We start from the raw sequence: 15342 nt of genomic DNA on the forward strand, positions 1-15342 counted from the left end.
GTACTGAGGGAACTTACAAAAGGAAGTTTTAGTTGGTCCTTTTTTTTGAGCTTTCAACACATGCAACTATAGTGATTGGAAGGTGAAAAAAAGAAACAATTTGAATACTTCAGTTCTGCAGCAAACAACTGCATCAACAAGGTCACCGTGCTGAACTGACACCATCCACAACAAATCCATCTTCTAAAAATCCACCCRTCTACGCATGGTGATGCCTGTAAGAGCCTCAGACAGAACCAAACTCTTTGGTATTTYTTTCCCCTCTTGCCTGTCTAGTAAGTAATTTATTTTTTTAATTAAGAATTCAGTAAGTTTTAATTTAAATGAGGAAAAAAGCCTTGAGTGTTACGCTTTGTTTGTGGTAACATGGCTGGCTGTATGAAATGCCATTTCTTTCTCTGCTATATACCTAATTGTATTTCCAAAGGTAGCTCTCATTGAATCAGATAACTAGCAATTTCTTTTGTAATCAGAACCTAATTAAGTTGTTGTTTACAGTGTAAGTGATCAATAGCTTTTATTCTGGATCACACAGCGTCAAAGCTCTAATAATTGGTATAAAATGTAATAGAGATACTGTAATCAAAACAAATGTATAAGATCTTCAAAAAGGAATGTGCTATACTAGGAGATTATTAAAATTCCTGATACTGCTTAAAATGTTTARTATGATGAATACAAATGATATTTTAAAGAAAGCTTTGTGGATCAAAGATGAATTTAATAATTGTAATGTTTATGAATTTGTTTTGAAAATATTTTTAGTTGGAAAATGTCAGACTTCTGAATTATTATGCTGTGTTCATTAGCATTTCAATAGGCTGTACTTTCAACTCCTTTTGGCATAAAAGAATTTGATTTATTTTTTAAATCATGAATCTCGCAATCTTTTCTGTTGTCACTAGCTTTCAGTAATTTGATTAGCTTCTACAAGAAGAGCAACAGGAACCACATGGGCTTTCTGGTAATGATATGCTACATATTTCTTCTCCAAAAGCAATTCTGATGCCTTTGAAAGCAATTTTCAGTTTCTCATCGGTACAGAATTAAAGATTAGTATTTTGTAATTTATTATGTTCAGTGGCAACCAGTATCTTAGAGTTCTCTCCAACACACAGTGCTTTGAAACCTATATTATTACATGACCATAATCAAGAGTACRAGTGAATTTTAGAATTTTGGAAAGTGTTTATTAGTTTGAAGAAAAAGCTGAAAAGATGAATTTGTCAATAGGCTTAATAATCGGTTAGTAAAATGTGTATTTTGCATACTCCCAAACTTCACTGCAGTTTATAAATCAATGATTTGTAGTATATAGTTGTAAATAACTGATCTGGACATTTCAAAGCAGACTTGTACAGAATTATGTAAGTCTTAACACAAATCTGTGAATTTAACATGATGAATTGTTTGCCTGGTAAAGTTATCTTCTACTTTCAGTACAAACAAAACCAGATTTCTGTTGATCATTTGGACATAACTGCTTGTAACAGTCACCAAGCCATCACAGTAAGGTACAAAGACAGCCCTTAGGAGAAATTCTGCCTATTTGATGACATTTAAAGCTTTAAAGAATCYCTTCTAGATACTGCAGAAAATCATGAGCCAGCATACACTGTCAATGTCACTGAATAAAAATCCAASTGATCAGACCATGTACAGTGGCACTATTGCCCGCCAAACTATTTAAACCATTTATTGGACTGGTCTTGTAAACAGTTCATCATGTCAACAACCCCATGGACTGCAGAAGGAATTACTATTGTGGGAAGAGCTTGATCTGCGGGAAAGCATGTATAAATCTGCCTTGTAACTAGATCATTAATCCTTTTGTGTTGATTTTAGCAGTTTAAGAAATAAAGTTCAACTTAAATGAAGTCCTGCCATCTCCTTTTCATTTTTCCTTTATTCCCTCTACAGTGATGTGATAGTAGAACTCAGGTATAAACTCCTGTAACTTTCTGAGCTGACATTATAATGTGTGCATAAGCAGATAACACTGGTTTAGTACAGCAAATAAAACTGCATGGCATTTTTATTAAACAAACAGTAAAATAACTGGACTATATTATCACAATGGAAGCACAGGAGACCAGTGACTGAACAGCTGAAACCCTGTAGCAAAATTCRTTTCTACTGCTTATCCTAAAATTTAAAGAAGCATTATGAAGCTTTCACAATGGCAGTTTCTTGTTAATTTAAAGACTCTTCACCCTTGTTAAGGCTARATGATTATAATTAAAAAATAGATGTACTGTTAGAAAGTTCTATGCCACACTATCTTTATGAAAATTTAACTGAAAGACGTACATTATACCTGTATGCGACTTATAATGGCTTCTCAGCAGGGAACGCAGAATCACTTACAGTACATAAAGTACATTTAGAGAGGAAAATGCTAATACACTGGAAGAGTTTAACATCAGTAGCAGTTTATCAAATGAAGAAGACGTTTCATCAAGTCCACTCTCTGGGAAAACATTCAATATTAGACAAAAGCCTGGCATCCTTGACAGTCTGAAGTTCAGTAATTTGAAAACCAAAGCCATTCAGTAAGATAAATAAGATCTTAAGAAAACTGCCATCCTCCTTCACAGGTAAGGGCCAGMATTAAAATAATTATTAAAATAATCCAACCAGGTTGCTTTACAGGCAAATTTACACACGGTCTCTTTAAAACACTGCATGCCCAAAAGCCTTTTTGGGGTTTGGAATGTAGCACTGCACCAAGGATTTCACAAAGCCTCTAAATATCACAAGAAGCTTTTTTAGAGAGGAAAAAAAAAAATCCAGCTGACTGCAACTGTTCTAGCAGGAGTGCCTCAGCTTAGCTCCCAGACCTGGAATTCCAGATAAACAACAGAGGACAGGAAACAGATTTTTTTTCTTTTTTTTTTTTTTTTTACATGTCCTTTTGTAATGCAGCTACAAGATGACTGATGAACTTAGGAACAAAGAGAGTGAGAGTGCAACTGTCATCCCAAAGAGCGCTCTGCTTAGATAGAAGCTTGTAGGAAGAGCAAACGAATTCTCTGACGATATGTGACTGGTGGAGACTCCTGCTGTGTTGTCTTTCCCAATAGCATTCTGTAAGACATAATACTTGCCTTGGTTACCGTTATCCATTTTCACTGCAAATTACTTAAATCTATGTCATGGAATTTTGTTTATAGTCTCACGATCCTTGCCAAAGATGCAAAAGGTATAAAACCCAATATCAAAATGACAGTAGTTTCTAAACTATCTTATTCTTGTAATGACAAAAAGCACCAGAAATGTTTAACATTAGAAAAGCAAGACTCAAACAGGGAAAAAATACATTAAAAAAGCCCAATCCTAATCTAAAATGAGTCCATGTGTAAAACCCACTCTGTGAAGTATTTTTTTTTAAGAAGAGAGCTGCATTTATCATGCCGGTTTAACTTTTTATCATCAAGTTTATCAAACATCAAACAAGCATCTGCTTTTTAAAGTAGTTTGGGATGTAAATAGATAAAAGCTAGACCATGGGATGAGAAAAGTTTGATGTTTCTAGCCTATAAAAATGTTTTTTAAATCCCCTTTTTTTCCCTTAATTGCTCAAATTTTATAGATCAAGTCTTCTTTGCTACTAATAGAGCAGTGGACATAAGCAAATATATATAGTCAGATTATAGTGGAATAACCAAGGGAGAGGTGTAACAGTAGTATTGTTCACTGCTTATCATCCCTAGCAAAGGAACTGGACTTCAGAGTGGAAGWGACCTCTGGCAGCCAGGTAGTACAACCTGCTCCAAGCAAAGCTGCTCAGCGCTCTYAGTTCAGGATCTGAAAATCTCCAAGAAGAAATCTCCAAGGAGAAATTTTACATTTTCTCTGGAGCCCTGTTTGGATGCTCAGCCACCCTCCTTAGCTTTTCTCTTGTTACAAATTTTGGCTGTTCCCTCTTGTCCTTCCTCAACGAACCTCCGTAAAAGAGTCTGGCTACATCTCCTCAATATTCCCCTTTACACAGCAGTGACATCTGCCTTAGCCAGCTCTGCTCCATGCTAACCAAACCGAGCTCCCTCAGCTGCTCCTTGTGTGCCAAGAAGCTGCTGCTGCTGCACAGAGGGTAGCAGCAGTGATGGTACCAACCTCACAGAAAGGGAACAAGTCTACCCCATGTTGGAGATGCAACTGGCCAAGACTTAATTTCACGGTTTTACATTRAGGGGAGATACCTCTGCTGTGAAGTGTATAGGATCCACACTCTTACCTCATTAAGACACAGTTCTGTATCTACAGATTCATTGGATTTCCGCTTCTTCTGTGCCTATGAACAAACGCAAAAGTTAGTCCCTGTGCACTGATTTACAAATAGCGCCACAAATGTTAGATAAATTCACAYGGGTTGTCATATTTGTTTGACTTTCACAGTATAGCACATTATTCACAAATAAACCCTCTTAATGTAATAGCACATTTTCCAATAACATCYACATTCTAATCTGAAATTCACAACGAAACCTTAAACAGTTAAGGATACGACGTACAAAATTACAGCTATGAGAGCCGGTAGCTGCATACAACATGCTATGATCTGCGGACTCTTAAAAATCRTGTTGACTTTTCATGAGAAGAAATGATATACGACAGTTAATAATTACTGTAATATTACTGAATATTAACAACATATTCTAGTCATACATTTTATGAAAATATACAACACGGCATGTTTTATTCATGATAATACTTGCAATTTATCCATGTGCTATTAAGACACATTCAAAAATAATTTTAACATATTGCAGGGTTGCCACAGAGCCTCTTCTGAAAAGTTACAAATAGAACATTGAATATGTTTTACCATATTGATGTGTTAGTCATATTAAGCAGTTTGTTTACATTATGTTCACAGATAATAATATATGGAATATTAATAAATGCAGGAATATATTAGATGATCAAAGCCTACAAAATAGAATTTGATGAATCTTCCGCCATATCCTGTGATAAACATCTATCTGTTGCTATCACTGTGTGCTCTCACACACATTGATTCAAATAAGCAATGGCTCTGATGCCAGCATCCTAGATAATGAAAGCAATAGCATACACAGCTAGACAGGAGCCTAGCATCATAAGGTATGTAATATTTCTATTGCTTATGTGAACATGACTGGAACTCTTCTATATATTTCTTATATAATAGCAATATCTATCCCCATGGTGCTGATGATATTTCCGATTAGTGTTGGTGAGGTTTATCTCAGTACTCTACTGAATCTCAGTATCATTTCTTTCTTTGCATATTCCAGAAATACAAAGTGTTCTTTCACAGCAGTTACTTACGCTAAAAGTACAATCAAGTACTATAAAAGAAGACTTGGATTTATACAACAAAACTACTGACAGCACTAGCATGTCTTATTTCCATATRGAAGTTTTGCTGGGCTTGCAATTTATTTCCTGCATAAAATGAATATCTGAATTATGTTGTGGTATATAGACCAATGTTCTCCATACAGATATTTTATATCTGAGATTCTGCATAAAAAATACACCTCAGCCTACTAATTATTCATTTTAAAATTCAAATAAAGAAATGGCAATTCTCATTATTAAACATACTTCCTGCCTCTCGTGATATTTTATTCTTTTTTTTATTTATAAATAGATGTATTAGGACTAAAAAACAGAAACAGCTGGAATTTCAGTGAGATACAGCCTAGCTATAGTAAGAATGCATTTAAATATATGCTAATTATAAAAATATATGATAAAATAATAGCTCAATTCATTAATAAAAACTCCATGCAATCTTTCTCTTACATACTTCCTCTCCAAATTAGTACCATCAAGTTAAACCTAAGAAACATAATTTTAGCTATCTACATGGAAAAAGAAATGCCTGGAAGTAAATTTGCTAAAACAAGAAGCAGTATACAGAGAYGCAATATAAGCTCCTTTTTTTTTCCTCCCCCTTAAACAAAAAGCTGTTTGTTCAGGTAAGGAATATGGCAAATAATGGCCACTCGGTAGATTTTGATTCCAATCAACTAGCTACAGAGGAGAAGGGTAAAGAAGGGGAATCCAAATAGGATGTAAGCCCTAATTTTCTCATGTCTTACATATCCACTGGAAGTGGAATGTGAGGCCTCAAAAGCAGCATGACCAGAAATTAGATGCTGAAGTACAAAGTGTAAGGCCCAGGAAAGTCTGTTGTTTTCTAATTTGTCATTCAACATTAAATTTTCAAGCCTATTCACGCTTCTGTCTATGGGAAACACTGATGTTGTGTTGGATAAGATTGTCTAAGACTCAGATCTTTGTGCTAGTAACTATAAGGCTACTACTGGTTCTTGCTGGTCTCAAACAAAGACCGAAGAAAAGAAAAAAATGTCATTTTGTCTCTACACAAAGTCTTTCTCTACTTCATTCAGCATGATAGGCCATGGACTTCAGCAACTTAAGTGCATCTTTTAGAAAACTCTTTTAACAACACCAATAAATAAATAACAAAAATTTCAATAATTTTGGTCAATATTACCTAGCTTTAATCTGGAAGGTACTATTTATTTGTATCTGTAAACTTAATGTAGTTGTTCTAATAGCAACACTTATTCATACATTTCCTCTATTATAGAAATCTCTTCTTTCTTAGGCTTGAATAGCAATTTTAATAATTACCAGGCAGGCTTTTCTCCCACAGAAAATATCTTTCTTCAAAAGTAGAGCAAAAATGCAGCCTCTTTTGGGGGGTGGAGAGAAGGAAAAGAGAAAGGGATTTTCAGAAAAAAAGAGAATTACTTTGAGGATGAGATGAGGCATTATATGCCAAGTTTCAAATTGGAAGAGTACATTTTTACCATTGAGTTATAAACCTGTAAAAACAGGCTATAATGGAAATGCTGGCATAGGCTGCACCACTACAATAGTGCTGTAAAGCATTAAATCACAAGTAATGGGGAGAAAAAAAAAACTTATGTGTAGAGGAGAGTGCTATAGGAAGCTTATGTCCTGTAATTACAACCTAAAGGGAAAATTCTTCCTGCCCCATTCCCAGGCTCAAAGGGCTCTACATGGAGCAGAACTGTTGTATTTGTGCTTCAGGGTGAGTGAAAGTCTTGTAAGAGATGGAAAATCAGGGCTTGGGGGAAGTGGGAGGAAGTGGTGGAAGAYTTAGATGGGGAGACATGCATTTGAATTTTGAAGGATATCCTGAGCCACCAGCTGCTTAGCATGCAGCATCCCCTATTATCTTAAAAAAATTAAATTGGCAAAAAGCTGTGAATCTTACATAGAGTTGCAGACAATTCTGACAGGGAGTATACACACTATCAGCAAAGAAGAAAACATAGGAAAAGTGAGATTCCAAGGATTCACCACCAAACATGTATCTTGGGTCTCCTACATATCTAAAGTACAGGCAAAGAGATATGCTTCAGATATGCTRGAAGTAACAATTTCCATAGCAGTAATGTAATAGCACACACAAATGGCTAATAAGTCTGTGTTCAAACTTTTCTATCTCAATATAAAGCTTTTATCTGCTGACATGAAAGTGTATGGGAATTTCCTTATTAAATACAAACATTGCTGGGCTGATTTAAAAAAAAATAATTAAAAAATAACAGTGAAAGAAAAGCAGCATAAAACAACGTGTTAAGCACACAAAAAGAGGCATGAGATCTTTTCTACTGGGGTAAAATAACATGTGCTAATGACATATACTCAGCTGTGACATGCTGGTGACTGTAAAATGAAGTTGTCAGATGGGTTGACACTCACCCTGGCTTTGCAGGGAACTGTAGTTCAGTACTGTGAGCTACTCTGATGAAGCTGCCCCCACACTGCCAACAATCTTGCACTCACTTAAGCTTTTGTGCCCTTAGACATGAACATCTGCTTTTATAGAGAGTCTCATCACTGTAGTAGCAAAAGCAACAGATGATATTTAGACACAAGCATATACGTGCACCTCATGATGAGCTTCAGTACATCATACATTAGTCACACAAGCCTTATTTTAGCCTTGGCAACCTTGAGCTTTTAATATCCACACTGAAAGTGTTTGACTTAGGCAAGGATTGGTGACAGGCCAACGTCCACAAAGAAAAAGCTCATGCCTAGTAAAGTTTTTCTCCTAGAAAGAAATCAGATCCAGCAGAGAGCCAGCTAAGAAGAAAGGGATACTGCTTGTAGAGATTCCCTCCCCAGTCTGCCTTTAGGATTTATCTAAGACWGACTTTGTGGACATCCCTGTTTTCCTCTAACCTCAATGTCTCTAAATGGGGTGCCTACCTAAGTCCTTGCTCAAACACACCCTAACCTTATCTTCTCCTTCCCTCCATCTAATGACCACTATAAAGTCCTCCCACACCTAGGAACATTCTGCTTCCCATCCTCCAAATTCTTTACCTCTATCCTTTGCAGACATTAGAGTCCTGGATTTATTCCTGGGAAAACTATCTTGCAATTATGAATCCARCTTCCACAAAATACAGCACTGCAGAATTAATAAATGCATTAAACATTGCAATAGTATCTCATGACGAGTCTGTATAGAAGGTGCATTATTTATGGCTTGTCATTCAGCAGTATTTTTTATGTATCCACTATAGCAGAGCTACGTTACTTGCAGCAGGTACAAAGCCTGCCCGGGGATTGCTCCAAACTGAGGTGAGCTTTAATTTGGAGGGAGGACATGGAAGGCTGAACATGTAAGGAGACCTGAAAGCCTTAAACCTGCATGTAARCAGACGCAGATTGAGCGCCTGTGCCCAAACTCTCACTGTTAGCTACATCTTTCGGCTCTTAGATACYCCAGTGAGAGGTAACAGAAATATGGTTACAATAAAAACGTGGAGTATGGACTCTTTTTCCAGATAATTTTAACAACCGTGCCTTTGTCCTCTCCTGAGATGCCTGGTTAGTTATGCTCACATTAGCAGGGTTTTCTGAAGAAGAGGGACAAATCCCCCGGAACACATCCTCCAGATGATCAAACTTCTGCAGTAGCTGTAAAAATGATGGCACGTGTTCTCCTTGTTCTTTTCTTCTGTTGATAAGAGAGATTTACTATGCAAGTAGCCTGTTTTTCCAACAATGGGATACACACAGTAAATGGAGAAATAGGCAGGCTTTAAAAACGCAATCAGTTTAACTCTTCTGCTCTCGCTAAGTGCTAGGTGCATCTATCACAACCGTCAATAGGATTTTCTTATTAGCACAGCAAAACCATGCCGTGCTGCACTGTAAATCACTTTTAACAGGGAAAACRATCAAAGTGCTTGTGAGAGGCACAGGACACTAAAATAAGGATCCAATTCAGCATAAAATAATTCTGAAGACTCTACCACATAGCCAAGGTGAAAAGCTATTTAAGTCATAAAAACAATCAGTTTTGTACAGCCACAGAAGAAGCCAAATTCTTTTTCCTCTTTCTTTTATTGGTGGTCATGTACTGCAAGGGCACTACATTTCTGCCATCCCACTTTTCACAGTACATAAAATGCCTTTTAGAAACAAGTATTTCCTGGATACTGCTGTTATTAGTCTGCAACACTAGATAGGAAAGACTCAGCACAGTTAAGCAACAAACCACAAGTTTTTCATCTGGGAACATTAAGTATTTCAAACAAATTATTCCCTTGTGTCCAAATATGGACTGGGGAAACAAACTGCTTYAAACTCTCTGCTGCGATGTACTGAAAAGAGCAGTCTAGCAGGCAGTCAGTTCAGATCCCATCATCTCCTCCCACTAAGCTCTTGTGCCCCACAGCTTCGCACCTCTCCTGAACTTTCACAGTTTGAYCCACAGTCTCCTACCAGGGTCTTGTTTGAATTCCCCCCACAGCTTCAGCACAGCTGGGCACAACAGCCAGGCTTGGGCAGCCCAGAGTGCTCAGGGTGCCACCACTGCTGCCTTCAGGACCCACCACCACCCCCAGCGTCATCTATTCAAGCACTCAGGAATGATGAGTCAGGCCTCTTATCCCTTGATGCCAAAAGGTTATCACTGTTTTTGAATGTTAAATGTCAAAAATTGGGTAAATAAGAAAAATAGGAACATGAAAGCAAGGAGATTTGTATTCCAGTCATGAAAGAAAAATAAAAAGGGATCGTGGGTCTCCTAAGAACATTTCTAGGCATTTGTTCAGGATAAAAGGGGTTGAAAGGAAAGGGCTTCAACCCAGTGCGTACAGGAGGATTCTGCTTGGAAGAAGKGCTGGAACACATATACAGCTAATATCAGGTTTTCCACTCTTCCATCATTAACACCTCCCATTCTGTTCTGGGGCCTAAATAAGGAGGGATCTCTGYGGTGCTGTGGATACGTTACCGCTCCGTCGGTGCAGGGCTGGACCAGATGGGCTGAGAACGGTGTCTCTACCCCAARACACTTGGGTAAGTATAGATCAAATTAGCTCTCGTTTAATAGGTACCTAGTGCAGATGTCTGGATGTCTTGATGGCTAGAGTGACAAACAGACTTAGCAGGCACCCCCATAGAAATGGGCCTAAGAGCTGATAGAGTCAACTTAATCTTCACCAGAGGTAGTGGACAATGTCCTCCTCCTAACCTTTTCAGTCCTAAGAAGATGAGAAATTTTCMTTTGAAGAGAGGGAAGGCTGGACCTAACCCTCCCAAAAGGAGCAAAAACAAGTGTGAAAAGAAGGAAAAATCACCTGCATCGTAAAATTATTGATGGATCACTCCCAAGTGAATTATGTTAATAAAGCTGCTGCCTAATTAAGCCTCCTTCCTCACTGCATTCATGTATTTGGGACAACACGGCACATGGTGCTCTTAAAGGCTTTATAAAAAACAGAACCTATCCAAAATACCAAACGGATCAAACAGCTTACAAGCAGCAGGCACAGAGATCTTCAAATATTTATTTCAAGCAATTAGTCTCCGAGTGAGCACAGTACAAAATATGACACTCAGCCAAGTCCACTGAACTGACTGACTTACCTTTCATGGCAGTACAGTAACTTGTTACAATTTTGTTTTCCTGTTCAGTCATTCATTATTTGAATAAAATGAATTTGTATAGCCCTAGATTCCTGCTTCCTATTTTTAGAGGATATTATGCAATGCTCCTAATATGGTCTTTTTATGGATTTGCCTCAAGCAAATATTTTTGCATTAAGAAGGGCAAAGGAGAAAGTAGAATACTAAAAAGCATAGATGGAATAATTTTGCTACCTTAATATCTCAATGGCTGCTTAGGTATTTGCTTTATTTTTTGTTTTTGTGCTCCTCCAGCTAGCACATTAAAAAGCCATGCAACCCAGAGTCAAGTTGTTTGGGATTTTATAATTAAAACTCCTTTCCCTAGTGATTTACCACAACGCTCAGCCCAGCGACCTGCTCAGCAGTTACAGGTAGCATCTGCTACTCTGCACTGAGCACAAAGCTGCCGCGGTTCCTATTAAAAGCCACATCCAGATTTTCATCTCTAACCAAGGCAAGCCATTGAAGAAGCACAGATCCCGCAGCACTTCCCCAGGCTGGAGTGTGTGCCCTTGCGTGTCCGAATATGCAGGCAAAGTTGTTCAGTTTAGCAGGCAGGTAGCATCCTACCTCCCCTATTAGAGCAGGCTACGTGGTGCACTGGAGTGTGGAGCAAACCCTCCCGAGCAGCTGTCAACTGGGGCTGCTCTGGGACTTAYAGCAGCTCAACCAGAACAGCACTGGTCTGTACTGCGCTAATGAGCCTTGAAAAGAGACACCACATTAATGCAGCTTCGACACTGTAATTCCTATTTGCATGTGTAACGTCACAGGTAGTTGGAGGCTTATATTAAGTATGCTGAAAGGAAGCTCTCAGTGGCGTTCGCCAGAAGATGTTCAGATGGTTGGTGGCTAGGACTCTTAGCCGGGACAAACCTGGACCCTCACAGAGCAAAAGTAGAGTTGAATGGGGACAGCAGAGTGGGGAAGCATCTGTGCTACTGCCCTATCTCATGAGACACCCAGCCCCAAGCTCTCAGTAGGTGGAGGAGATGAAGGAAACAAGGTCACGCTTTCTGCCACGTTCCAGCAGCAGGACCAGCGGTGCTGTCCTCTGCTCCCGCAGCTCAGAGGATGGATCAGGCAAGCTTGCTTGAGCACCAGCCTGCACGAGGCCCAGAGCGCTGGCACTGCAGGAAGCTGTGGCTTTTGTGCTATGCCAACCTTAAGCAAGTGGTATTATTGCTGGTTTCCTGAACACTGCATTTACTCACAATTTTTAAAGGAAAAAAAAAGAGGGAACCACCACCATCTGCTTTAAGTGACTGAAACCACTCAGAGTTTTCTTCTTTATTAACCATATGGGTTGGGCATGTGCTGGCACAGATATACGCACCAAGAAAGCACAGCGGTCAATCTCAAAAACCTGTAGAAAACACTTTTAATAATGAGCATCCCTGCTGCAGGTACAGTGAGGTAAAGGGAAAGCTGCAGATATTAACATAACTCTGGATGTAAAGGAAGATAAAATTATCTAGCTACGTGAAATCCTCACCATAGCTCTTCCATCCTCAGGTTTATTTACACTTATCAGTCCCAATATATTAGTTTTCCTACATCTGTAGTTGTGTGACTATGCCTAATACTAAGACCCATTAAATCATGATATGATTTAGAGATTATTTTAGACTAATTGAACAGCTGTGATTTGGACTAATTGGTGTTTTTTGCATTTTTGGCTTCAAACAATCTAGTCTCCAGAAGTGCCACAGAAAGAGAAATTTAAAGAATTTTCTCCTGTTTGTCTAATATTGTAGCTGAATTATGCAGGTGCACGTATGCATTCTTAGAACTGGCAAGCTGAAATTTTACTGAAGTTGCCACACTACCTCAGCATCTACCTTCCTTTTTAGCACTGAAAATACCATTCAAAATAAAAGCATAAGAAAAAAAGATCATTTTAGAAAGAAAAAAACACAGGTTTATCAATGCTGGATGATAATGAAAGCAGGCTATGATATACTATGCTTTTAAGAAAGAGCTGTTCTGCAAGAATCCAACCAGACCACATATCCTAACCCTAGGCTGTAGGTAGTAGTGGCCTTCCTCATATCYGCTATTGGCACATGCACCATGCTCTCACATAGAACATTTATACTGGAGTTCATGTATCCAAGGAAGCAGAGATGCTCTTCTGTAAGAGGAGTTTGCAAAATTGGGATTTTACTAGAAAGATGTCTTACTATTTACTCAGCAGATCCATTGCACCAATGAGCATTTTTCCATTGGCTATACTGCAGCACATGAAATTACACAGTGACTGCCTAACATCATCCGGGTACATGATCTCAAATTGGAAGGACTAGGAAGGACTGCAAAATTTTTCCAGAACTGAAAATATTTTTTAGACATAAAAAATGTTGAGAATTTAAGAGTTTAACAATTACAACTAATTTAAAGTAATTCCAAGCCTATAATAGTCAGATCATTCAAATAATTATCAGATTATGCAAAACTATTCACAGGACATAATCTGTTTTCTTTCATCTTATAAATTGTTCACAGAAGAGATAGTGGCTTATATTGCCGCCTATATTTAATGAACCAGAAAATACAATTAGATAAAAACTAATAATGCAAGTGATTGAGATCAACATTATCAATATGGGTAAATTTTGTAAAGTTTCCATACTAGACTGGAATTCAAGATTTTGAAGATTTGAGTAGTTTGCCTACTTTCTGAAGTATTATATTGGTGAAGACTGGAGAGTTCAGGGTATTACTAATGGGATATAAACTTTATACTTACAGGTAGCTGGTTTGTTCTAACTCAGGTCAACGCTGACAACTATTCAGTAAGATTTCTGAAACGAGTGGGTGGTTCTCAGCTATTCCTCTTAAGGGACAGGTTCACTCCAAAAAAGTGGCACAAATTTTCCTGTCAAGTAGCGTACTTCAAAAGAGACTGAAGAATTAATGGGATGTAGGTTTATAACATCACAAAGCACTTAAAATGTTTCTCCATGTCTTTTACTTCCCTTTCTGTGAAACGATCTGCTCTGTTAAAAAGGGCAAGTCCTCCCATATTCTGTGATTTTCTAACTTAATTACAAACTCCATAAGAAAAAAATTGAAGGTGCCCTGTACTACCAAATTTTAGCATGCTTTCGTGGGACCCAAGAGAGAAATTTGAGGGTTTCACCTAGAAAAACATCTTGAGAATGCTATTTGAAGAGGACCTTGATTAATGGTAGTTGGCAGCAMATATTTCCCTGAATGCACAGTGGTTTTATTAATAGTTGAGGTGAGTAGAAAACAAGTGGATATTACTTCTTGTGATCTACCTGTTCATATATCTAATACTTGCATGCATCAGCTTCGCCTGACTAGCAATGTTCAGTGCCAATAAACTGCCACTGAGTCATATTCAGAATGGGAGGTTTCAAAAAATACAGCTGGATGTGCACTAACCACAACAACAATATGACTTCTCTGATTACTCAGATCTCTAAAGACTAGCATGTCTAAACTGCAGTTTGTCAAAAGCTAAAACTAAAACAGCGTGATTAAAGATGAGGGTTGAGTGTATTYTCCATGCAGACTGTGCCTCATATATTATTGTATTTATATTGCACTGTATTTATACAGATCATTTCTCACACCAGCACTGACACTGCCCAGGTGTATTAGGCTGTCCCAGAGAGAAGCGATGGTGTGGTCTGAAGAGATGCCATGTTCAGTGGTCCAGTGGGGATTAACTTCTCTAGTGCTCAAGARTAGTATCCTTAAAAGGGATCTGGGGTATAACTATGCTGCTCACACAGCCACCACCAAGTACAAGGTATTTCTGATATGCTGGGCATGGATGAATGCAACTGCACTACAACAGGCTGTGCATGTAGCAAAGGGCAGCAGRTGATGAACGAGGACTTTCAGAGCATGTGAGCAGATGCGTCTCATGCTGAGCAGGCTTTCAGATTATTGGAGTTGTAACTTTGGCAGTTGTTCTCTTCAAATGTTCACGAAACGCCAGAGTCCTGTCTCCTGTCACAGTGCTGTGTGCCAGCGTGCCTTGTGTTTCAGGGGCTGCCCATGGGAAGTGGGCCCAGGGCTTCCAGATCAGCTCCCAAAGAGCAGACCTCTCTCACTGAGGACACCTCTCAATGAGCTATCGAAACACACAAAATACGAAGCTGAATTTCACCTGAGGGTGAAAGGCTTTTGCTTAATTAGTAATTCCTTAGTATTCTCATTAAGCTCATACACAAGGTATGATTTTATCTAAACCTTTTCAGTTGTGCCTATAACAATCTGAATTTCTCATCTGCACATAGGCACAGCTGAATCTTGAAGAATAATCAGGAAATCTTAATTAAAATCGCTAGGGCTTAGACTGCCTCTTGATGAGAGAATGGTTCT

The 15342-nt window shown here is 38.3% G+C and overlaps 1 protein-coding gene across 1 annotated transcript in view; it reads right to left on the reverse strand.

Annotated features, from left to right (window-relative positions):
• Positions 1-462: 462 nt before the first annotated feature.
• The window catches only part of GFRA1 (GDNF family receptor alpha 1), a 130258-nt gene continuing 115378 nt past the window's right edge, over positions 463-15342 (reverse strand). Inside the window, exons 8-9 of the mRNA XM_026050551.1 lie at positions 4238-4294; positions 463-3087 (exon numbers count right to left, since the gene is read on the reverse strand). Coding sequence (XP_025906336.1) covers positions 2926-3087; positions 4238-4294 — 219 coding nt within the window. The 3' untranslated portion in view covers positions 463-2925. The remainder of the gene's footprint in view (positions 3088-4237; positions 4295-15342) is intronic.

This window comes from Nothoprocta perdicaria, unplaced genomic scaffold (assembly GCF_003342845.1).
Source record: "Nothoprocta perdicaria isolate Ctin4 unplaced genomic scaffold, notPer1 scaffold_7, whole genome shotgun sequence".
NCBI lineage: Eukaryota > Metazoa > Chordata > Aves > Tinamiformes > Tinamidae > Nothoprocta > Nothoprocta perdicaria.